General features: G+C 44.0%; 1 protein-coding gene across 5 annotated transcripts in view; it reads left to right on the top strand.

The window, feature by feature from the left end:
- Nucleotides 1–24,937, top strand: part of Cmc1 (C-x(9)-C motif containing 1) — a 57,753-nt gene extending 32,816 nt beyond the window's left edge. For 4 of the 5 annotated variants that reach the window (NM_001199225.1, XM_087562989.1, XM_087562991.1 and 1 more), the window contains 2 exon segments: nt 18,083–18,173; nt 24,622–24,937. In NM_001199225.1, the coding sequence (NP_001186154.1) occupies nt 18,083–18,173; nt 24,622–24,742 (212 nt within the window). In that variant the 3' untranslated portion in view covers nt 24,743–24,937. 5 annotated transcript variants of the gene reach the window in all.
- The last annotated feature ends 1,389 nt before the right edge of the window (nt 24,938–26,326 follow it).

The raw sequence follows: 26,326 nt of genomic DNA, 5'->3' as shown, positions 1-26,326 counted from the left end.
CCCATTATATCACACCACACCCCATTTTACCCCACCCCACCCCACCCTATCCCACCACCCCACCCCACCCCACTCCACCCCACCTCACCCCACTCCACCCCACTCCACTCCATCCCATCCCATGCCACCCCATCCCACCCCACCCCATCCCAGCCTGAAACTGTTCGTGGTTTGAGTGATAAATTTGTTCTGATACATTTTGTACAAACACACTCATGAAAAGAAGAGCTGGTGATTTAAGTTTTTCTTTTGGGCCTTAATACATAGGATTTGCCAGGAGTTGTGGTGCAGGTCTATAATTCCAGCACTTGTGAGACTGAGGCAGGAGAATTCTGAATTCAAGGCCAGTCTATTGAGGAGGCCCTGTCTTTGAAAACTGGGTGAGGAATGTAGCTTGGTGGTAGTGTTACCTAGGTGTGTAAGGCCCTGCCTTCAATCCCAGCACTGCAGAAACACAGAAGACAACAAGGACCATGCTCATGTTCTTATAGCCTGTTCCTGGCTCGCTCTGTCTTGCTGCTCTATCGAGATGTATATTTTAGGCTTGTATATGCCCAGTTTTTATTAATGTATCTAAAAAAGATAGACTCTAAAATATCTTTGCTGGCCTTTCAGGTTGGTGGTCTTTCTGGGTGACAGTCTTTCAACATTACAAAACATACCATACTATACATTCATAATGTCAGACAGCTTCCTCCGCCTGCAGTGTCTGAGCACCAACACTGCTCCCTCATTGGCGGGGACTCAGCAGAATTCTTGACTCTTGACTTTGAAGGGAAGAACTCTATTCAGTGTTGTTTGGGTAGCTTGTGTAGGGTTAATTGCAATAGGAATTGGATTCCTCACCTTTTTCCCCTATAAATCCTAACATGCTATTTAATGAATGTAGAGTTATGCAAAGCATTTACACTGAACAGACTGGCTAAGTGTATCTTTCCTATCTGGCGTCGGATCCCCACTGAGTGTTAATACTCAAATGCTCCTTTGCGATGTGCTCTCAGGGACAGGTTTGTCCATGTCCCTCCTCCGTCTGTTCTCTGTTGAAGAACTTGTGTATAGGACATACCCAGTTTTTCCTTTCCACTTCCCCTTTGTTCTAAAGGACAGGGTCCAGGATGTGAGGAAGTAGGTCACAGATCTATAAACTGGTGAGAAACCAAGTAGGTTATGGAGGAAAAAGTGGAGCTTCATTGCCCTCTAGGGGTTCGGTTTTAACACAGTCCATGTTTATAAAAAGATTCCCTAGGCAGGAGCTGAAAAAGAGAGCCTGTGTGTGCTGCACAGAGGCACGCTGTCACCATGTGGACACTGTGACACCAGTCACAGCAGTCATTACAGTGAAAGCACACCCAGTACTTTGTCAGATTTCAACTAATGCCTCTGTTGGGTCAAGCCGGTTACGGATTTTCAAGAATTATTTCGTGACTAAGCCATCATTTAGTGTTTTTAGTGTACCGCCCATTCCCCATAACAGATGGGGAGTGAGGTAGATGAGATTGGGGCCGGACTGTCATCAGGAAACGTGTCCGTTGGTTTCAGCTATGCTCCTGGGCATTTTCTTCCTGCCCCTGTGGGCGCTGTCTGCTGGTGCTCAGTGCTGAGCACTGCGCTGAGGCCGCAGAGGTTGGAGAGGGAAGCGATTTGCTTTTCTGTTATTGACAGTATCAGCTAAACTTGGGCTGTGTAAGGAGTACATAGGGAGTTTATATGCAGATATGTTAATGTTTTGAGTATTTAAGCACATGTCTATATTGGATGTGAAAATTCCTGTGGTTATTAACATTTGGAAAAGATTTTTGTATGTTAATTTGTATGTATTTAAAATGTTAATCCCTGGGGGATCCTACAAAGCCGTGTGTGCAGTGGGTTTCTACTGTTTCTGATTACAAGCTATGATAGCTTGTATTTGAACTAGTAGTATACAGTATTGCCGTACGTAAGTACGTTGACTCCATCTCTGTCTCGTGGTAGAAACAGAGGCCAGTCTGGAGGATGGGCAGTGCTTGTGCTGTCTGCATCTCCTGCCCCTTCTCTTCCATCACCAAGTTGAACATACGATGTTAAGAGTTTACTTGGAAAATTGCAGATCTTTTCAAGGATCTAACTGAAAATAATTTTAAGTTTTATAATTAGTATTAAAAGGAAATCTTGAACCACAGGTTCTGTATCCCAAATAAGTCTTAGAATGTTGAGACAAGGAATCTAAACATTTTAATCATGACTAAGAGGAAAAATAAAACTTGAGGTGTCTGCTGGGAAAAGTAGCGTTGTGCTAAAAGAATTGCACCGAATATTCTTACATGTTAAATTTGTAAAGCCGTTTCTTACTGAGTACGAAGACTGCGGGTTCCAACTTTTAAATGAATTTTCAGTTCTCTTAGCTGGTGGGGAACTGGAGTTCAGTGAACACTATTAGGCATGTACAGAGCCTACGTTCAGTCCCCAACAAGGGTTTTTGTTTGCTTGTTTTTTTATTCCAGTTTCACAGTTTCCAAGTTCTAAGTGTGCACGTTCACATCCTTATATGGATCTGATAAGATTATTTTTAGAATCATGGCTGCTGTTATAGGTTATAAGCTATAGCAAGCTGTGGTCACACACAGTATGAACTGCTTGAGTGAAAGTCTCTTGCAGGGAGAGCACAGTGGCTTGAGACTGTGTTTCTGACCAGGCTGTTTTTAATTGCCTTTATTTTCTTTTAAATGGTTGATCGGTATCCTTTACTCAATTGGAGTGTTTAAGCCACTTCGAGTTATTTCATTCTTTGAGGTGACTTTACTTTTTTCTTTTTCAGTTCAAACAAATGTGATCTATTGCATAGTTAACTGTACATAAAGTTTTTAAAGTACAGAACTTGGAGTGCTCTGAGCATTATTAAAGAATATTTTAATGTTTCTGTGTTTATTTAAGGCATGATACTAGCCTCCATCATGAAAATATTATGGAACACACTGGTAAGCTTGCGGAGTCCGTCTGTCTTGACTGTGTATTCTGATTTTGAACAGTACTGGTTGACTGGACAGCATTGACATTATCTTTTGAAATCATAAATGCGTTGATCACCCCGCCGTCAGCTTAGTACTTTTGATCCCTTGCTTGTGTTTTGTTGTCACTGGTTTAAAACCATCTTCAAGCAAACTACCAAGCTCCTGAGGTTTTCAGCTGAGCTCTCGTCATATTTCTATAGCACAAAATTGAAAGTGAAACAATTTTATCCTAAAAACCAGTTGTAGAGCGCTTGCTCTCTGACCTGGGAAGAAGCGTGTGCTGCCTTAGGCTCTCACGTCTGTGTGGATGAGCTGTGGTCAGGTTGTTTTCTCCACTGCAGAGATTTGTACACCTCGCTCGCATCAGTGTCTCAAGACATTGGGTGCTGCTCTGGGAGCTCTGAGCCTGGATGGGAAGGATCTGCTTACTCTATGGTTGCTGGCAACATTTATTCCTTAGTTCTGATCAGTAACATTTTAGTCCATGTAGCAGTATGTACCACCAAAAGCTGTTGGCTGAGGAGAGAGCGTGTACAAAGAGACAGCCACAGCCTTTTGTAACTTAACTATGGAGGTGGCAACATTTACTTTGCCATATTCCTTGGTTAGATGCCAGTAAGGAGGGTTCATGTGTGCCCTCCTCTCTGTGGAGGCATGTGCCCTGGTGTTCAGCAGGAGCTGGGGCCCTGGGGAGCTGCCAGAGGCCATTTGCCTTTGCAGGTGCTGGCCATTCCTTGCTTTCTTCTGTGTTTACAGAAATTACTTTGACTCGTTTTTATAAAACATCCCACTTGGACTTCACCCGTGGCTGCGGTCCTATTGTCTCTTGCTGCATTGTTAGCACTGCTGGGACTTACCTTGGCTTTCAGCCTCTTCTCTTCTCTTTGCCCTCTCACCATTGTCAACTGTTCCTTGAAGAATAGTTTTCCTGAATTTATGCGTTTAATAAGTGCTTACCTAGTGTGACATCCGAGATGCCCCCCTTTTCCTCAGGCATCTCCGCAGAGAGGTCCTGTGCTAATGAAGCATCCTGAACCAATGCTCTTTAACGGTTGCCATCTTTTCTGATGTCTGTCCTCCCCTGTGGGCTGCTGTGAGGACTCTGGAGCGCCTAAAGGGTACAGGGGCAGGGGACGGCGCAGTGCTCTTGTTTTAGCCTTTAGGAATGATTTTTCTTTCCCCACAAGGTTACATTTGGTGCTTCCTCTCTAGGAAGTGTGGATCCCTGAAGAATGACATGTCCCCGGTGGTTTGCTGAGCCTGCCGAAGTCGTCTGGAGGTGTGGAGAAGCTCTCGTACCCAGTGCTTTTCTTGTGTTTGTTTCCTTCTGTTGACTGTTGAGACTTCCAATATTTGTGCCCTCAGTGCTTTATTGAGAGTGAGGAGAATATTAACACATGTTTAAGTCGCACATCCTAGGAAGTGGAATTGGGGCTGAGGTCTGTTTTGCCCTCTCTGCACAGAATCTATCTCTGATACTGCTCTTGGAGGTTTGTGACATGCGGGTCTCCATTTAGGACATGGCAGCCAGCCAGCCAATTTTTGCTGTTTAAAAGCTCTTTTTTATTAAACACTGAGGAAAAGTTTATGCGTTTAGTATTTTGCAGTTTTTACTCAAAATTATCTTCGTCCTCTTTTCCTGATCTGTTCTGTTAGCACACAGACATCTTCTCCATCTGGAAGATTTTCTTTCTCTTCTAATCTCATCTGGAACTCGGTTGCTAGGTAGATCTTTCTGGGATATGCATCTCAGTGACACTTGCCACCTTGTGTAGGATTGAGCCTGAACTCTTACATTAAAGCCATAAATCAGTTGGACTGATGTCCTAGGTAAATACATCTGTCTTCCCATGCATGCCCCGTGAGGATTACAAGGCCTGCTTAGTCCACTGTGGACCGTTTTCCTTGGCAAGGTCTGTCTAGGGCGTCTCCAGAGGTAGATGTGGTGGATGCCCCTTCCCAGGATGCAGCAGAAGTGCGAGGTTGCTGCTCCTGTTGCCATAGGTACCATCATTCACTGAATCTTGTCCACCTTATAAGTGACAGCCCACTTCTAAGGTTTTAGTATTTGCACTCTCTGAGAAGTCGCATTTTCCATCCCCAGATTTTCCATATTTTTAGGATTATTTTGAGTGCCAAGCAGTCTTCACAATGGTCTTCTCTGTATGTCAGTTGTGCACGTTGGGTGTCATCCAGGACTCTGATGCAGCAGTAAGTCTCTGGGAAGAAACCGCAGCAGGTTCATGGTTGCGCCTCCTAGTCTCATGTGGGTCATTTTCTTCTGCTCGTCTCCGCACCATGACACATTTGGGGACAAGGTGGATGGGATGCTTGATCCTGAAGACAGGCTTTGCCTTGAGCAGAGCCGTGAGCAGACAGTCTGCTTTGTGAGAGATGACAATGCCAATGGAGTTTCAGAAACACCATCCTCACACCGGGTGTAAAGAGAAGAGCTGTGGGGAGAAGCCAGGTCATGGGCGTGGGCATGCCACCTTTGAGGGGTGGCAGAGAGGGGTGGGTTAAGCAGCCTCTGAAGAAACAGGGCCTTCGGTGGTGGATTCTAGGCTTGCAATCAAAATGCCTTTAAAATTTCATTTATTTATTATGTATAGAGGAGGGGAAGCAGTGATAGTTTGGAGGTCAGCAGACAACTTGTAGGAATCTGTTCTTTTTCTCTATCATGTGCATCCCAAGTATAAACACGGGTCATCAGCTTTGGTGACAGGCACCTTTACAGGTTGAACTGTTAACTGGTCAAAATTGTCTTTTAAAAGTACTCCTTCTTGGTTGGAAGGTGGTGGCCCAGCCTTTGACCCCAGTCCTTGTGAGGCAGAGGCAGGGGAATCTCTTGAGTTCAGAGTTAACCTGCTCTACCGAGTGAGGGCCACAGGGAGAAACCCTGCCTTGAAAAACCATCCAGCTTGATAACCTTTAGTGCGCGTTTCTGTACAGTTGCTTCATTAGCTACCAGAATAGTGGGTGCCATATGCCATCGCTCAGGGTGGCTCTTCCTTTCTGTTACATAGAGTAAGTCCCTGCCCGTCAACAGTGTAGGATAAACACTTGTGTTAGGCAGAGTTAATGTTAGAATGTTAGAATAGGATTTACAGATAAGAGGAAGATCGTGGAGCAGTGGTCCTGGTGCCTCTGTGGTAAAGGGGCTGTGGGTTACCTATTTGAGATTTCAAGGATTTTAGATGCTAGGTTAGATATGGAAACTGTGTATATACTGTGTTGGGAACAAGGAATGGATCCAGCAGCTCTATCGTTGGTTATTCAGGAGAGCCACGTGGCTGCCAGAGCCATGAAGGCTGAAACATGAGAAGCTGAGTGTGCAAGAAATTCGAAGGTTGTGCTGTGGTTAAGAATTTACAGTGAAACCACTACCTACAGTGGTGTAGAAGATGTTTCCTTTTTCTTTTTTAAGATTTATTTATTGTTTGTTTGTTTTATGTATGAGTACACTGTAGACTGTAGCTGTCTTCAGACACACCAGAAGTGGGCATCAGACCCCATTACAGATGGTTGTGAGCCACCATGTGGTTGCTGGGATTTGAACTCAGGACCTCTGGAAGAGCAGTCAGTGCTCTTAACTGCTGAGTCATCTGTCCAGCCCTGAAAGCTTTTCCTTTTTAGAGGACTATGAGACCACAGCTTTCCAAGCTGGTGTGGAGTGACTACAGGGAACTGCCTGGTGGTCTCGTCTCATGGCCCTGTCACAGTGTCCCTCATTTATAGCGCCAGTGACCTTGTCTTCTGCACAGTCTATCTATAGACACTCCCTGTCTGAGGCTCCTGGCTGAGGATAGTGGTGCTCATCAGTTGCTGTCCCGTCATAAACCTGGATTTGTATTCTTCATGCTTATGTTTTCCTGGGCTAAATATTGGATTCAATGTCTTTTTATGTGTGTGTTTTGACTCTTAGGATCATAGAAAACATTCTTTCTTATATATTGTAGAGCAGAAAATATTCAGTGTTTACAATAGTTTGGGCACTCAGTGTTTGAGCCAGATTATTAAATTTGTATGCACTGGAAGTGTACAGCTGTAGAGAAATGCAGACGTTTATGCAATGTAAATGTTTAAAGCACCAATGTTTAGTACTCAGCCTAGCCAATCAGAGTTGGAATTTGTTAAATCTGTTGGCAATGTGCTGGGGAATGTTTCTCAGGCTCAGTTTTGTACCCGAGCCCGAGGACGGAAAGACCGAGAGTAGTAACATGTGAAAGGAGACACGGCCTCGCACAGCCCTGCCCACCAAGCGGTGTGCTGCTTTCTGAGCCAATCTCCTGTGGCCGGGATGTGTGGAGCATCAACAGTGAGGATGGCTCCTGAAGGAGGTTTTTAAAACAGAAACGGGTTAAAAGTGTAATGGAAGGATGTATGTAGACATCGAGTACTGGGAGTTAAGACTTACTGTGCTTTTATTTCATAAGTACAAAGACAGTTCTTAATTGCAAGCTGAGAAACAAATGGAAATGGACACAATTAAAGCCAACAGACAACAGGATTCCAGGAAACGCACATTTGTTCAGAGCATCACAGTTACTTTTGAAAACGGAATAAATCACTTTAGCCTTATGTCTATGAGTTAGATTTTCATCTGTCCTCTGTTCTGTCTGTTACACATCTGTCAGCTGCCGCCCGCCTCTGCTTTGCAGTGCTGGGAATTGTCAACCATGACGGCATCCTTGCTAGGTAAGTGCTCTGTCACTAAGCTGTTTCCAGACCCATCTTCTCTTTAGAAAGTTCTTTGTGTTCACTGAGTTGTGTAGCATGGAGCTTCTTGGGACAGACTGTAATACTAGATCAGTCACCCAGCCCGTCAGCCAGGTCTCCGTTCCTTACTCCAAGGCTTGATGGAGAGAGATGCTCTGCTGCTCCGAGCCAAGCGCCTCTCAATCCTGTTACCGTGGAGACGTTGCACTGATGCGAGGTTTTGCCGCTTTTTGTTTAGAAAAGCGGAAGGTTGAGTTTCTACATTCCACTTCTCCAGAAAGACCCTTGTTATAAACCTATATATATATATATATACAGATACATATATAAATATATATACATATATATATTAAAGATAGATTTATTGGGAAGCTGCTCTCGGGTGGGCAAGTTCACTAGCCCCGAGGACCAAGGCCAAGAAAGGTGGTGTAGGGGAGGGAGAGAGAAAGAGAGAAGGGGGCACAGGCACAGAGAGAACTACTACAAACATTCTATTTTTATTTCTTAATGATTTTTATTTTTTGAATTTATACTTATGTCATTCCTCTGTTCCCTTTTCTCTCTCCAACACTTTCCATGGACCCCATTTGTTTGGTCTCCTATCCATAGCCTCCTTGTCTTTGCCCCCCCATTTCCAAGTACATAAACAATGCCTGCTTGTTGTGTATGCGTGTGATCGCAGGGCTGACCGTGCAGGATTTTAAATGTAAGTCTCGCGTCTTCATCTTTTCCTTTCACTTTAGCTCTAGAACTCAGATCCTGGCTGCTTCCCAGAGAGTGACCGGGGCGTTAGCATTAGCAGCCAGGCCTTTTGAGTGGTGGGTAGAGTGGCTTGGGCCATGCTCAGCAAATGAGTAGTCTCATCTACGGTTACTCTTCCTTGACGCTCATTTTCTTTGTAAATATATCTTTGGGTTGTCACACACAGAATTAGACATTTGGGTTATGGGGTATGAAATTATCAGGTTGGTTTCCTTCTAAGTTTTTCCTCTGACAGTTCCCTCAGAGGTCCTACCTGGAGAGCCCTACTGAAAACGCACCATATTGCTCCTCACAGCCCTGTCTCCCACTGTCCCTCTTCCAACACTAACAGTCCTTAGGGTTCTTGTTTGCCTTTGAGAATAAGCTTGCAATGACAGCTCTGGTTTGTTTTACGCTTACATTCCAAGCAGCTAGAGCACAGCTTGATGGAGAAATATGCTCAATGCATATTTCACAAAAGAGTGAGTTGGGAAGGTAGACTTTGAAGAGGATCAGAAGGATAAGAGCATGCACTAGACCAGGGAGTGGCATCTTGGAGCTTGACCCCACAGCAAGGTTCAGGCCAACATGGGTGATGCAGTCAGACTGTCTCATAAAACCAAAGGGGAGAAGTGGGGAAATGTTTTCATTACAAAAGTAAGACGGGTGTCAGATGAGATGCCTGTGGCCCTGGCTGTCCTGGACTTGCTTTGTAGGCTAGGCTGGTCTTGAATTCGCAGAGATCCACTTGCCTCTGTGTTACAAGTCCTGGGATTGAAGGTGGATCACCACTGCCAGGCCAGTGACCACGGAAGACTTGCAGGCTTTAGTTGCCGTAAACAACAGGCAAACCCAAAACAAAAATTACATAAGCACAGGACATGGTTTCCATTGCGACTGTGTTTTATTGTGTTTTATTATGACATCAGATTGGTTTGGGGTACTAATTGTAACTGTTTGAACATTTCCATGTTTGCATACCCAGTGAGGCTCACATGTAAAGAGAGTAATGGTGAAGCAACTCTTCTCTGGGCTAACCTGGGCTCACTTCTTTGCTCCTTTGATGAGTAGGAGACAAACTGAAGCAGCCTTGACTGTAAGGCAGTCCGGACTCATTTTGGAATTACAATAAAATCCAGTACCAAGTAGATCGGGAGCAGACTGTTAGGACTCCGAATTAGTCTCTCCTCCCAGCTGTTATAAGATGTCACAGGGCAGGAATTATGCATATATTCAGTTAAGTAGACCACCACGGTGAGACTCTGTAAATCGTTGACTGCTTAGTATTGTAACTGGGATATTTTACAGCAAACCCAGAAGACTGGGAAGTAACATTCCCTGTTAGAGTTGAACAGTATGATGATTCTCTGGTGTTTGAGTTTGTACATTTTTAGGTTATGCCAGAAAACCAGCTGCTGCTTGACTTTAGTTGTGAAACACTGAATTATTCATTTCCATAAACAAACTTCCTTAGTAGGTATTTAGCATTAATTTATTTCTCTTTATTTCAATCGACCCTGTTGACATTCTGGCATAAAATTAAAAAATATTCTTTGTGGGGTCTAACAAACCAGACTTTGTGATAGCTACGTTTTCTACCTCTGTTCTGTGGCAAAACATTTACATATTTGGAGAGATGAATTATATCTTCTGGTTCCCTTTTACTTTTTTGATAAAACAGAATAAAATCAAAATATTTCTCTGTAGTGCCTTTAAGTATTCAAGACTCTGCTTGGCATCGACTCTTGACTAGTTAGATCATAGCGCGATGCTGTATGCTTGCACGTGTGCACTACATAATTAGTCTCAAGTGTGACACTGTAAGTGTATCAGCAGAATTTTAAATAATTATTTCATCGTCTGTATTCATATTGTTTGATAGGCTATTCAGTAGCATAAAAACATAAAAGTTCATCGTTTTGTGGTTCTTTGAACTCCCCTATCTACAAATATATGTTTGTGAAGCATAGAAACAAAAATATATGTTTTTATAGTATATATAAGATTTTTATATATAAAATGTATACCATTGTAACATTATAACATAAAGTTACATTATATATCTGTGTTGTATGTACAGCACAAGTTTGGTTTACATTACTTGGAAGTATATTATTCTCAACTCTAGAAAACTATACATTTAAGTACAATTTTCATTCTAAAAATTTTAAGTTTTTCTAATTTTCCTCTAAATTTTTGAGTTTACTAACAAGCAAAATAGCCACTTCTGGTCAATTAACATAGCCAATAATTAGGCCTTATAGTTTGTCTTCATGTTAAGTTTGAAGGAAATGGGGGGCAAGGTCAATTCCACCTTCTTTTTATAGTAACAATTACACATGCATAAGAATTTTCTATGGGGGTTTAGTGTTCTTTCCACTCAATAAGGTTGGTCCACTCTGTTCTTCTGTCTGAAAAGTCACGTAGAAACAGTTGGCTTGCTTTCAAGTGTGTGCCTGCCTTCCTGAGAGGACAGCCATAGAAAGAGTATGGCCTGGAGAGGGGTGGCTGCTGCTCCTTAGCCCTTGTAAACGTGCCCGGCATGCCATCTTTCCTGAGAGTGATCCGTCTCTAATGAAACTATATTCTTAACTACTTGAGCTGATAAACAGCAAGGTTTGTTTTAAAGAAGTCAAGTTTATTTTGTCAATTTTCTATTTGCCCTGTATAAGATATATAATTACTTTACTCCATCTCTGTGTTCAGATTAATCAGATCCTGCTACATAGTGGTGCTCAAATTAGAATAATACTTTAATCAACTGTGTTAGCCATGCCATGGCAGACTAGGGGAGCTTCTGGCATATTGAAGATGCATGCATTTTATTTCGTATTGTAATTTAAAAGTAAAATCAGAAATATTGATTTCTACTTGACTGGAGAGATGATTTAGTTTGAATATCAGTCTGATGCTAATCAGGTGAGAATTAATTGAGTTGGAGGTATTAGATATTCAGTGCTGTTAACTGAGCCGTGATCAATCTAGAAAGAAGCTTTCTGTTGGACTGTGCTAGAATTGTCAAACAGCTCATGCACTAACAGAATAGAATAATCTTTTTGTGTTCATCCTTCTAGCTTCTTGTCTCATTAAATGCACCACTAAATTCATTCTATACACAGACTAATCTTTAAAGTGTAGAATGTTAATAAATCGTAATCTAATAGAAAATTAAAAGCATAATAATTTTGTCAAAAATGCTTTTGTTGTCATGATTTTTTTCTAATACATTATCTAGAGCTGAGTTTTAAAGCCAAGTGTTTAAATACCTACTTCTGAAGAATATTTGTGCCATCGGATGAAAACCCTACATCGTCATTTAACTGTTCAACACTGAAAAAAGTGAGCAGTACAGAATTATTTTAATGTTTATTTCCTGAAATAAAAATACAGTCAGTAGCGTTTTGTTGGTCTGAAATGTGCCATGGGCTTTTCATTTATTTTAAGGGTGTGATAGCAATATCATAAGTGTTGTGAAAATATAAATGGTGAGATAACACCTCCATAGGACCTGAGCTTCAGTAGTAACATTGGAAAGTCTTTAAATAAACTGCAGCCAGAACGGAAAGGATAGATTTGCCTTGTTAACCAGGGACAGTGCGCTTACCAATGTCTAATTAAGCTTACGGCACCATGTCTTTTGCCCCTTTCCCCCTTTTTTCCCTTCATAATGGAGACATTAGATCTATTTACCAGGACAGTAGCAGCACATTCTGTTGCAAGGGCTCTCTCATCTGACAGCTGGTGTGACTGTGTGAGATTAGAGTGAAGCTACAGTGTGATTTTTGGGAGTGTCTTTTTACCCTGAAATGATGCTTTTCACTTGACGGGACTACGTAGACATACATTTCACAAAAAAGAATCTTCTAAATTTGTAGTTGAGAACAGTTATTTAAGGAAATTAAGCTATACGTCGGAAACAGCCTTGGAAGGTGATGAATGGGGAGTTCTTAGTGAGTTGTGGGGTTCCCTCCAGTTGTTGCTAAACAGAGACTGGGGGAGAAGAAGAATATGGAGAGATGGCTGGCTTCCTCACGCCAGCCCCTCAGCCCCGCTTCCATTTCCTTCTCTTGTAGCCTATAGCTACTTTTCTCCTCCTTTTCTTTTTTAAGTTTACATGTTGTTCTATGCCCCAAACCAGCAGGTCTTCAGGTCCCTCCTGTGAGACAAGCACCGCAGTGCCTGCGTGCCCTCCCACTGCTTTGTGTCTGTGTCTGAGCAGTGACATGTGCCCTTTACTGACATCCCTTAGATCCGGGGACTGCTAGTGCTGACCCACCCCTGCTGTAGTCTCAGCTCTGGGGTGGGGTAAAGGCAGGGGATTGTTTGAGCCCAGCAAGCTGAAGATTGTTAACACCCCTCAAAAAATGAAAAGAACAGAGCCGTGAAGAGCAGCGCCTCTCAGTGAGCTGTTTGTAATGCTGTGCTGTTCTGTGGTGAGGTATTTTGTTTTGGCAGGTGATAGAAGAGTTAGACCTGATGCTGACAAAAGATACATCTTTTGTTTCAAGAAGATAGGAAATGACTATCAACATGCTATTCCTTTAGTGAATATCTATATAATATTCCTTTTATGGTTATCCACAAAATAATGCATTTTAAGGAAGATACATGTGATAGTTATCTTCGTAGGGGGTGAATGAGCCTGCTCCTGTGTTACCTTCGAGGCCCTCGTTCTTGTTTCGGATGAGCTGTTTAAAAGCCGCTCGTGACCATCCTGCTTTGTGAGTAGACTGTGTCAGGCCCCAGAGTGGGATATGTAAGGAAAACGGAGGAGACAGACTCCCTGGCTTTTTGCCTGACTGCTTTCTTAGTCCTCCACCCCTCATCTTTAGTGCTGGCCATGGTCGCTCCATTTCCCACCTGTGATCTCTAACAAAAGGCAGGTGCTCAGTCAGGTGTTTGCTTTGCTGGTCACACTGGACCATACCTTCCTTTCGAGCTCTCGCAGCACTTTGTTGGGATCTGGCTCCTCTGAGCTGCACTAAGTTCTCCACATGCTGGGAACGTTGGTTTTCAGACAGTGTCTTGCTCTGGTGACTCCAGCTCACAGAGCAGCATTTGGCTCCATTTTCAGTGTGAGCACAGAGGAAGGATGATTCCGCAAGTCATTGTGTGTGCCGTACCAGCAGCATCTGTGAAGGGCAGGTTGATAACAACTCCTGAAGACCATGTGGGCAGACAGACACTAAAACACACCAGACCAAGAGCTTCCTGGGCATGTGACACGTGGGATGGCGCAGCACCTCACTTATGTTTCACAGAGGACTCTTAACACGGGAGTGGAGACGGAGGCCTGGCCGTCACTGGAGAGCCCTGTGTGGCAGCTCAGCTGGGACCTTGCCACTCGATTGGCCTTCTTCCAGTGCCCCGTGACTGTCTGTGTGCTCACGTGTCCACTCGATAGGCCTTCCAGTGCCCTGTGAGTGTCTGTGTGCTCACGTGTCCACTCGATAGGCCTTCCAGTGCCCCGTGACTGTCTGTGTGCTCACGTATCCACTTGATAGGCCTTCTTACAGTGCCCTGTGAGTGTCTGTGTGCTCACGTGTCCAGGGCTGGTGTCTAGGCTCCTGTACACCTCACCTCTGTAGCTTCACTCCATCCTGAGACCCCGAAGTTGCTTTCCAGCTGATAGGTTAATGATCTAACTACCCGCAGTGACCCCGAGATTGTTGGTGTCTGTGTCTATGTTGCACCTCTTCAAACTCTGTCCCCTCTTTAACCCTTTTGTAACCTCCCACATACGAACACCCAGAGAGATATAATTACCATATGATGTGTGATCTGAGAGTTAATATTAGTAATTAAGATTGAAATTAATCTTTTATCAGCCAGCTATCAAGGGAAATTGGGACCACTTGGCAAGTGCAGTCAATGTACTGATGATGCAGCCTGTGGTTGTGTCATTATTCTTTAGAATGGTTTGACATCGTGCAAAGACAAATGCACCCAGATTTCTAGTGTAATGTGCTCATGATGTACTTCAAATCCACAATGCAGAATTTATCATTTTGTGTGGTTACTGTGAGAAGCTTATGAAAGGAAAAGAGGCTTCATTAGTGCATATGTGAATTTATTCAGTGGCCTCTTCAAATAGACAGTAAAAGTATCTGCCACCATTCCTATCGATAGCCCCTCCCCCATGCTCATGGCAGAGACTCTAATTAAACTCATTGGGTCACAGGGAAAGTAAGTAAAGTGTAAAGTTAACTCAGTAGAAGCCATGTTAGTAATAATGATAATGGTTATTATTGTTATTATTTACTTATTCTATTATTATTATTATTATTATTTATTACATCCTGCTCATTGCCTCCTCTCGATTACCCCCTCCCACAATACCACCCCCATATTACCTCCCCTTCTCCTCTGAGCAGGTGGGGACCCTCCAGGTATCCCCCTATTCTGGCACATCAAGTCTCCATGAGGCTAGTCTCATCCTCTCTCACTGAGGCCAGACAGGGCCGCCCAGCTAGAAGAACACATCCCACAGACAAGCATCAGCCTTTGGGACAGTCCCTGCTCCAGATGTTCAAGACCCACATGAAGACCAAGTTGCCCAGAAGAAAGCATATTTAATGTGTAAAATTCTTGCTTAAAATGTTTAAAAACATTTATGAGAAATTTTCAGAATAGGATATAGACTCAGGAGTTGAGGTATCCGATGCTATTTTGTTTTTGGTGGCTACTAAGCTGTTTTGTCAGTAGTATGGTAGTTTGATACTAGGCAGTTTATTTGAGAGAAATGAAGGTTGTACAAATATATCGATTTCCATGTTTTCAGAGACAGGTTCTCTCTATGTAGCCTTGGCTGTCCTGGAACCTGCCCTCTATACCAGGCTGACTTTAGATTTACAGAGATCTGCCTACCTTTGCTTTGAGTACTGAGTTTAAAAGATTTTCATGTTCTTGGTATTTTACAGAAAGGGGAAAAAAAGTCTTGAATGCATGTCTCATTAACCTTCAGAACAATAGTCTCTTCAGTCTCTTTGTTCATGTGCATTTGAATTACTTTAACATAAGTTTGATTAAATGAAATTTAATTTTTGTAGTCCATAATTTTACTTTAATGGTTACTAATCTTTAGTTCTTTTTTGGGTCCTATTTATATAGTTTTTTATGGTTTCATTAATATTCAAAATTGATAGAATTGGGCATGTAAACTTTAACATTTCACACAAAACTGATAGGTGGAAGGAAGCTCTTTACTTCTAAGACTTTCAGAGTATCATTTTTCAGTCAGTTTGCAGTATTAGCAACACCAGTTTTACATGATTATATGCTAATGCAGGAGGAAAGAAAGACTGTCATTAAAATGTGATGGAGGCCCAATAAAACAACTTGGGGCTTCAGGTCTGTTACATTTACTCCCAAGAGATTTGGGCATGAAGAGGAGGACCCTGGACAGCTCCTCCTCTGTGAGGAGAACAAAGAAACCCTGCCGCCACCTTCCAACTAACTTAGTGTACTTCCATTGTTTTTACGATGCAGTGCCCATGTGTTCTGCGTGGAACGGAGGCAGCAGAATGTTGGGTTTGTTATTAATTATGAGTTAGACTTTTGATAGTAACCACTGTGTTTTCCAAAAAGGACTTGGTATTTGCCAGCTAGCGTGCTTTCTTCAGGCAGAGCTCAGTTCGGTAACAGTGTTTCTTCCAGCGATTCTGAGTAGACCAGTTGGGCGCAGGTGTGATGAGGTCACAGTAGGGCACAGGAAGGACTTCCAGCTTACTCTTCATCACCTCTGTTGAAGATGGCAGTTCTCTTAAAGAACCCTGTAGTCAAGGTGGTCAATTCTGCACTAACTTTATGGCCACATTCCCTTTGAGGACTGCTATGTCTTTATTTTTGATCATATCTTAATACAGTGCTCCAAGTACAAAAACAAATATGTAAGAAAAATAGGCATTCTGAAATCAGAAGTAAAGTGTCTTGATATCCATGATCATGCCCCCGATGTGTCTACTGGTAATGGGCTATCCTTGTCTGCTTTGTGTTTTGAGATGGAAGTCCTTCGCCAAAGGACACAAACAAAAGCTCGCTGGATTTGACTTAGCCGTCATGCCCAGCTTATCTGTATAGTGAACAGAAATACTTGTAGTTGGGATGAAGGAAACGATGGATAATGTTCAGACTAAACAGGTAGGTGGAGTTGGGATGGAGGGCTGAGACCTAAAGACCACTCACTCTGGCTGTGAGGGAGTACAAGGGGTCACATCCTATGCACTACTTAAGGTCATCTCGTCTCTGCCCCTGTTCCTGTTCTGCCGGAGTCTAGCTCTGCTACTCTGGTGGATTCTGCTCTGTCTGCTGTGGAGCTCTAGTTTGGCCAAATCCCTCCCATTGAACTGTGTATACATTTATTTCAGTGTTGCTGTGACGTAAAAATGTTGTGTCACATATAGGTATGTGCTCTGCAGAGACTCCTGAAATTACCTGCTTGCTTTAAGCTAATGATGAGTTATGTTCGTTAGTGACTAGACCTCTCGAGGGCTCCATGGCTCGAGGGCATATGGAACCATGGTTTTATATTACAGAAACTATCAAAGCATCAAGGCTGTGCCCGACAGCTTCCTCGTGAGGCTGGTGTCCTGTTCAACACCTGAGTGGGTAATCCTGGCAACTGGACAGCAGAGCCTAAAACTGCTCGGAGCCACAGAGTAGCCGGGCAGTTAGGAGCATGGCTGCGCAGATACACGGCAAAGCACATTGGCCTGTGGGGAGGACTGGGTGCTGGGCTACTGATCAGACCCAGAGCAAGTGTAAGGCAGTGTCCAGTGGCTGTGGGTAGATGGTGGCGGCACATGTAACTGGTGTGGTCACAGAAGGAGACGTAACAGAGAAAACTGTTCGCAGTGCTGATGGCGTCTTAGGATCTGGATAGATGAGAGCCCTGGCACTAGAATTTAATGCCCCACGCAGGGATCTTCAGAAAGGGGAGGCTACGCTGCCATCAGAGGAGAAACAGAGGTGGATGCCAGTTACCTGGGTCTGGTTTGAACACTTCTACCTTAGGGTTTCTGTTGCTTTAAAGAGACACCATGACCACAGCTCTTATAAGGAAAAGATTTAATCCGGATTAGCTTAGAGGTTCAGAGATTCAGTCCATTGTCACCATGGTGAGCAGCATGGCACCACACAGGCAGCCATGGTGCTGGAGAAGCTGAGAGCTCTACATCTGGATCAGCAGGCAGCAGGGAGAGCAAGACATTGGGCCTCATTTGAGGAGCTGAAACCTCAAAACCCACTCACGGCAGGGACGTGTTTCCTTCAAAAAAGCCGTGCCTCGTATCCCTCCCTGTGTGCCAGTGGGGCCATTTTCTTCAGACCACCACATCTGTTACTTGTTCCCCTTAGAGTACATTCTTGTCCCACTAGAAATCCTATGAGGTCACTGTGGTCTGTGTCTCTGCAGTTTTCCTGCTTTATCTTCCAAGTCTTCCTCTCAGATCCTTTTCTAGAAAGTGAGCAGTACTCGCAGTCTGCTCCTTACTACGGTGTTTTAACTGACCATGGAAGGCATACAGTGCGGACGTGGATTCTAAGCGAGGGACTGTTAGAATTTTTAAATCATGATAACGTAGTGTTTGCCTTTCTTATATATATATATATATATATTTTTTTTTTTTAACTTTCAGATTTTACCAGATGTTGCAAGGACTCCGGGATCCTTATGGTATTAAAATGCCGTAAAGAGAATTCTGCGCTGAAAGACTGTCTAACTGCTTAGTAAGTTGTTACCTCAATGCTTGTGGCTCTGTGATTGGACACACGTGTAGTAGGAGAATGTTATTAGCTCATCACCTGCAATATGTTCTGTACCTCTGGTTAAGACATTAGTATGTTACAGGTTATTCTAAAAGACATTTAGGAAGGGACTTAAAAATTATATTTGGCAGAATCGTATGCATGATTTTCCACATGGCTTACCAAATACTTTTTTTACAGCGGTTGATTTACAGAGTGAGTACAGCCTGCTTTTTAGTCCTCTATGGGAAGCAGCTGAACTAGACAAGCCCTGGGAACTCTTCATCCTGGCGGTTTGCTGAATTTGTTCATTCAACTCCTGGGAACGCTGCAGCAATGATGTGGGAGCTCTAAAAGGAAATTCCAATTTCTAAAGCTTTATCAAGTCAGAAAAGGGCAGGCCTCCCATGGAAATCCTTCAAATGTTCAAAGGTTGGTGTAGCACCAGCCAGCACAGTGAGTGCCTGCTCTGTCTGAAGTGCCTCCCTTCGCCTGGCTGCAGCGCACCCAGCTACGTGTGTAGGTGGCTGCTTCCCCGTCACTCGGGCTCACAGGAGCCTTGGGACGGGGAGACAGACGACTGTTCTGAATCCTGATGCCCCTGATGCTTTTCCCACCAAAGTCCTTTGTGCTAGAACTCTGTACTTTCCCCTCTGTATGGCAGTTTTAGACTCAAGCTCAGACCCTTAGGAAACTTGAGACAGGGAAGCCTTTATGCCTCTTCTTCCTCAACATGTAACTCCACCTTCCGTCAGCTAAGGGGCAAAAACCACACACTGAACGCACACCTAAGTCCCTCGCTGCAGTGTGTTGTCCTTGAGGGTGATAGGAAGCCAGCCCACCAAATCACATAGGCCCTCAACACAACAGTCTGCAGGTTTATGCTCTCCACCTGGAGGACAGGTCTAGGCTATCAGCCTGAATTCCCAGCCTGGAATGTTCCTGGACGTGTAGGCTCATCTGCAGGGCTCAAGAGCATCCTAACCTAGCCTGATTCATCTGTTGGTCATTGATAGACACGATGGCCCTTCCTGTCTGTGTACAGGAAGCCAGTGAGCAGTGTGGAGTCCTGGTGACAAGCCACTGCTGCTGTTATTGGAGATCATCTGCTCAGCACTTAGAACCCTGGGCACAAGCCAGCTGGAATTTCTTCCCTGAACCTCGAATTTCCCTTGCCCTGGTGACTGCCAATGCCAGTGTGTGCTTCCTGTGTGACCTTATAAAAGGCATCAGAGCCCTTCAACAGGAGGAAGTGCGTGCTTGAGGAGTGTATTGCACACTCCTGCATAGCAGAACACCTTCATTTAAGTCTGTAGGCGATACAAGTTCCCACAAACTGCAGTTGCCTTTCCTAGACTCCCTCAGACGATGTATGTGCACAGCGATGTGAGAGTCAAGTCCAGTTTTCAAAGGCCGAGGCTGTACACAGAACGAGCCAGCTCCTGCAGGCCTTGGCCAGTCAGTCCAGAGTTATCATGGGAAATGAAAACTACAGCTCTGCTCCCATCATCAGAGTCTCACCGTGGCCAGGAGACCGCTCTTCCCATGTCACACAGGGTTGTAAATCGCTGTTTCCCACTGCGCATTCTCCATAGGCTGGGTATATGGAAGAATGGGGGATGTCCCTCGGATACACGATGCCCTCAGCCACTGGAGAGGAGGAACCATGTCTGATGTCATTCTATCTTGCCTGATCAGAGAAACCCTCTGCCTTCTCAGCCTAGAATCTCTGAGTTTTCTCCAAAAGTGCAGAGTAAACCATGATGGCACTTGCTTGTCATCACAGCATTCAGAAGTCTGAGATAAGATTGATGCTAGTTCAAGGCTAGTCCACGCTACACAGATTCAAGAGGTGCAAAATGTGGGGGAAGGGGGCATGTTAGGAGAAAAGGGTATGTGGGAAGCCTGTCGTGAAATACATTTATCACAGAAATTACAACATGAATATTTTCCTCAGGAGTTGTTTGACTACTACAAAATCACCCCGAGTAGCACTTGGTTAGCCATGGTGACAGAAAAATTGGGAGGGGAAGGGGTTGGAATAGCTGCTGTTTTGCCCAGCAGTAAAACAGTGATTAAATCAAACAAACCTGCCACAACTTAGGTACGAGGTTTGGAGTTTGGTGGGGACTTCCCATTGACCATGGTAGAGATCTGATAGGAAAATGTCTTCAACTGTAGCTCAGATCTGAAACTTGTTACACTGTTTTACATACGTGTTCTCCAGAGGAACAGAACTGACGGAGTGATCTATAGACATCAGTCCTCAGGGCTGGGTGTCTCAGCTGGTCTTTGGTCTGTTTGGATCCTAGAGATGTCCATTCCACTGCCCATGAAGGAAGGCCTCCGCAGGAGGATAGATGGGCTTGCCAGAGAGATGAAGGCAAGCAGGCAAAAAGCAAAAGCTTCCTTCTACCATGTCCACTGAAAGACGCTTCCACCAGGAGGTGTGGCCCAGACTTAGGGTGGGTCTTCTGACCGCCAATGACCCAATCAAGACAGAGTCCTCACAGGTGTGCCCAGGTGTTTGGATTTCAGTTGATTCTAGATGAGGACGCATCTACAAGCTAGATTAGTCATCACAAGTTGTCAATCTGACACACAATCATATCTCCTTACATAAATTTTAGTTTCCAAATTGAAAAAAATCATAATTGTGTTTAACATGATATTACTGTCTCATGTACGACAGCGTTATATAGTGGAAATACCTGAGTTTTACCGTTATCCTTTCCCACATGGACCTACAGCCTTTTAGAAGGGTAACTGTTCACTGGGGAAAGGAAATAATCAGACTTTCCAGGGTATCTTGGGTATAGGTTCTGAATTGACACTGATATTGGGACACCCCAAGAAGCAGTGTGGACCTCCAGTTGAAGGCAGCTGCTTACTGACATCCAACCCACAGCAGGTATAGTTCCTAGAAATCATCCCGTGGTTGTTTCCCAGTCACAGATGCATGAGTGGACAGATGACGGCGAAGCTGGCCGACTTCACATTGCTTTCATAACTGTGGAGTGAGCGCTAGTGTGGTTAGAAAGGCCAAATGCAAACCAGTAGACTTGGCCCTACCACGGAAAGTAGTGAATATAGACAGTATCCCATCCCTGGAAGAATGGCGGGAATTAGTGTCACTGTTCAAAGACTAGAGGGTGCAGGGATGATAGATTGATTCATCACATTCCCTTTAACTCTCTGGCCACTGCCTATGACTGATGGATTGTGGGGAATGAATGACAGACAGTTGGCCACAAAAACCTAGTCAAGTAGCGACTTAGTTACTTTTCTATTGTTGTGAAGAGACACCATGACCAAGGCAACTTATATAAGAAACCATTTAATTAGGGGGCTCATTTACAGTTTCAGAGGTGAGTTCTGACCATCATGGCGGAGAGCATGGTACAAGCAGGAAGGCAGGCATAGTACTGGAGCAGTAGCTGAGACCTTACATCTTATCTCCAAGTTGGAGGCAGAAAGACAAACAAGACAGAGACAGACGACTGAGTCTGCCATTAAGTTTGAAGCCTCAAAGCACACCCACATTGACATACCTCCTCCCAGGCCATTAGGAGGCGTCTCCTAATCCTTCCCAGATAGTCCTCCTATCAAGGAGGGCTCTAGCATCCAAATGCACAAGCCCATGGGGGCCAGTTTCATTTAGAAACCACGGGTAGTGATTCCTGTGGCAGCTATGGTACCAGATGGGGTGTTCTTACTTGAACAGTTGTACCACATGGTACATGGTATGCAGCTGTTGGTCTAGCAATGCCGCCCTCTACCTGTCCACAGAGGAGATCGGAAGCAGTTTGCTCTCAGTTGCCGAAAGCCAGCAGTATACTTTTATAGTCCCTTCAGTAGTATATATTAACTCCAGCCCTGTGCCATAACAGTCTGACAGGATCGTGATCGTCTCTGTAATGTAGAGTATTACACTGGAGCACTGCATTGATGACATTATGCTGATTAGACCAAGTGAGCAGGAGGTAGCAGCCACTATGGACTCTTTGGTAATTATATGTGTATTAGAAGATAGGAAATAAATCCAACCAAATTTAAGGGCTTACTGCCTCAGTGGACTATTTAGTCAGTGGTGTGGGGGCATACAGAGAGAGCTATTCCTTCTGAGATGAAGGATAAGTTAGTGTGCCTGGCCTTCCCACCCTCAAGAAAGAAGTGCAATGTTTAGTGGACCTCATTGGATTCTACAGACAGCACATTGCTCACTTGGGTCTGTTACCAAGTGACACAGAGAGTTGCTAGCTTTGAGTGGGGTCTGGAGCAGAAGGCTCTTGAGCAGGGCCAGGCTGCTGTGCAGGCTGCTCTACCCCTTGGACCACAGGACCCAGCAGACTTGCTACTGAGGTGTCAGTGGCAGGAGGGGTGCTGTTTGGAGCCTCTGGGTCCACTTTGGGTCAGTCTCAGAGGACTTTGGGATTTGGGAGCAAGGCTGTACTCTCATCTGAGTACATTATTTTCCCTCTGAGAGAGAGCTCTTGACCTGCTTGGGGTCTTACTGGAAATTGGATATCTGATAATGGACCACAAGTTATCAGGAAACCTGAGCTGTCCCTTGTGAGCTGGGCCATGAAGTGGTGCATGTACAGCAACAATCCACTGTCAGTGGGAGGTATAGATAGGAACGATCTGGCCTCAGCAGCTAGGTCCTGAAGGCACTAGCAAATTTCATGAAACATTTCCCTAAATGCCTATGGTTCTACTTTGATATGTGATTTCTTGTGTCTAATTCACTAATAAAGTAGCCTGTCTTTATTTGTACATAAACCTGTTCTAGGTGGGGCAGCCTTAGAACAGAGAGGCAGGAAGAGTCTACAGAGAGGGCAGCCTGGGCCCGACTGGCTCAGGGAGAACGTGGCCAGCTTTGCAACCTTGACTGTCCTCTAGCGAGAAGGGACCGTTCCTCTAGGCGTGGTGGTGAAGTACTGTGCATACATAGCACATGGACCAGGGTGCCTGGTGCACGGCAGGCGCTTAGTAAGCATTACGTTTTTGATGGACTCTTATTTGACTGGCACTTGTTACTATTTGAACATCCTTTTCCTACTCTTGGAAATATGAACCTCAGGGTCTAGTTTGTTGTGGGGAAGGAGGAATCTTGCTGTTGGCTTTTGAATCGAGAAAGGCAGCCAAAGGTGGATTTGACATTATCTGAAGAATGATGGAAAGTTATGAAATTTTTCTTTGGCATTAAGTCCCAGAAAGCACTCTTTGTTCATTACTATAGCAGGTCACAACGTGCATGTGGCTGCTGCTCCCTTTTAGCAACATGTTGATAGCGCTGTGTGCTCCTTCACTATGTCTGCCCTCTCCACTTCTCACTATAGTAGGACCCAGTTCTGACCCCTCTCAAACTGCTAGTCTAGTGTGCTTGCTGATGGCCAAAGCCAAGAAGCAGAAGCACCCTCTTTCTCCCAACCTTTCCCATAGTGGTAGCTTTCATTGCCCTAGAAATGCTGTCCAGTTGGCTGCACATTTCTCCACTCAGCCTTGTCTTCCATAAGCTATTGCTTAAAGTCACTTTCTTTGGGTTCTGTTAAGAATCTTAAATCTAAGTGTAGTTTGTACCCCTGGATTAAATCACTAGATTCTGCTTCTCTGATTTTCTAAACATCTTAGGGAATGTTTTTGTTCAGTCTGTGTCATGTGGCTTGAATTAGTTTTCTATAATCTAGAGTCATCTCTTCTAACTCTGGTTAGTTACCAAATCAGCAAAAGGGTGATTTTTTTCTGCATCCCCGTATCGATCTCTTCCTTTGGGTTAGCTTACGTGCCCACCATTTCTTGCTTGAATATTATGATTTGAGATCCAACTTTAAAGTCCTTGCTGTTCCCGTTTAGCCTACCTGCCACACACTGCCATTCATTCAAGACTCTTATTTGCAGTTAAGTCTTGTCCTGCTGCTCTCAGGAGACTGTTGTGGTGCGACATCGGTGGCCTATGCAGATCTGTAGCTGTGCACTCAGTGTTCCTGGGCTCGTCCTGCCGTATGCACAGTCCACTGTGAGCTTCAGCCCACCTGCAGTGTCTCCCGCCTCTCACTTTCCCTCACTGTCTCCTCTGTGGTCCTGCAAGGAGCGCTCGCCCTGGTTCTCACCCGCACCTCCCCTTCCTTCCTCCTGTCTCCATGCCGTTCCTTGTCCTTCTAATATTTTGTTCTAGTCCAGCCCGTGTCTGTTGAACCATGGGCTTCTAGAAGGCGGCATCATTCATCGTTCCATCCTGTGCAAGACCAAACCCAAGGTCTTGTATTACTATTACAAAATTTAAAAATCATTGTTTTTCTCACTAGTTTATGTTTATTGTGTCTTGAAATTGAAAGTCAGCTTTTCAAGATTAAACCTCACGAATATCTAAATGTTATTAAAGCTTATATTCTATCTATTGTGAAATATATGGATTTACTTCTTATAGCTATAATGATCCAGCCTTCTATGAAGAATGCAAACTGGAGTATCTCAAGGAAAGGGAAGAATTCAGAAGAACTGGAGTTCCTACCAAGAAAAGGCTCCAGAAGCTTCCCACAAGCATGTAGGCAAACAGTGAGTCAGACGTCCCATCATGGAAGCCATCTGTAGTGTCAATCAAACGATGGACTGGAACAACGTTGCTCATCCTAATCATGAAAACATTCATTTTTTTTAATGAAATAAAAATATTTATTTCAGAGTTCTGGCTTATTAAATATGGGATGGGGAAAATAAATAAAGTTTTCCTGGCCTTAACCCAAGTTCTTCACCTCTAATTGTAATCAGTGCTAACTGTCATAGTTTCATGTGTGCATTTCCTTCTGCTCATTCGGGCTGACGGCCTGTGTGGGATGAAAGCCCTAGGGGAGGACTGGACCACCTTCAACACTGCTGACGGCAGCGGTGGCCACCCAGCAGTCTGTTACCCCATCAGAGGCATGTGGGCAGGGCTGCAGACTTCCTATGGGCTTATTTGGAAACAAGATTAGGCAAATTATTTTACTGAAACCTTTGATAGAAGTTTTTCTGCATTATTTCTTGATCTTTTGAATTTGGCTACCCAAAAATACTGTATAATCTTGGGTTTTAAGAAGTTGGTATTGTATGGGCTGGAGAGATGGTTCAGTGGTTAAGAACACTAACTACTTTCCCAGAGGTCCTGAGTTCAAATCCCACAACCACATGGTGGCTCACAACCATTTGTAATGGGCATTGGAAGCCTTTTTCTGGTGTGTCTGAAGACAGCGACAGTGTACTCATACATGAAATAAATAAATCTTAAAAAAAATAAAAAAAACGAAGTTAGCATTGTTAAGTGCGAACTTCTGTTTTGTAACATGAGGGATTTGGGAGGAACTGTGCTAAGTTTCTGTTTTAGTGTGTTACCTTAGTCTAAGCTTTCTATATTAAAAGCCATTTTAAAAAAACAGGAAGGCAAGATTTAACTTTGGCTCCAATCCTATGAAAACAATTTTTTTCCTCATTCAAATGAAATGAACCCAGAGCATGTTAAAGCTTCATACTGTACTGACCAAAGAACTAGATTACTCTAGTTTGAAACTCAAAAAAATCCATTCTCCTAGACTGCAATCAAAAGCTGACCGAGGCCAAGGAGAGCAAACACAGTGAGGAGACCGCAGCGTGGGGAGAGGGGCAGCAGCCGACTTACTTCTGAGCTGGCCTGTTGGCACTGGCATATTCCTAGTGGACAAGGCTATAGTTGTTCTCAGTGACTCAAAGAAAAGGCGGTTACTACAAGCAGCCGGGGACATAGTAACGCTATTTCTGTTGTGTCTCCTGACCGATAGGTACTAAGTAGATGTACTCTGCTCATGCTCACCTCTGCTCTGACTGGTGTACCTGCTGCACATGTGTCTGGATACTGGGCTTTTACCAGTTCATGGGCAGTTCTATTTGGCCTTGGCTCAAGAGAGTAAGGGACCAAGAGGAAGGACCAGGTGGCTGCTTAAGTTGTGTCCTAGTATTACTGAGTTACAGGTGTACTTAATTGGATTTTTCTTAGAAAAGAAATCCAGCTCTTATAGAGAATTTCAAGGGAAGCTCGTTGGGGTTGTCAGCTAGTATGAAAAGGATCAACAGAACTGTCAGTTTTAATGAATCACAAAATACAGATTGTACCATTGACTAAG

Source organism: Rattus norvegicus, chromosome 8 (genome assembly GCF_021556685.1).
Source record: "Rattus norvegicus strain SHRSP/BbbUtx chromosome 8, alternate assembly SHRSP_T2T, whole genome shotgun sequence".
In the NCBI taxonomy this organism is placed as follows: Eukaryota; Metazoa; Chordata; class Mammalia; order Rodentia; family Muridae; genus Rattus; species Rattus norvegicus.
The sequence above is the reverse complement of the archived record's forward strand: the minus strand, read 5'-3'. Positions and strand labels throughout refer to the sequence as shown.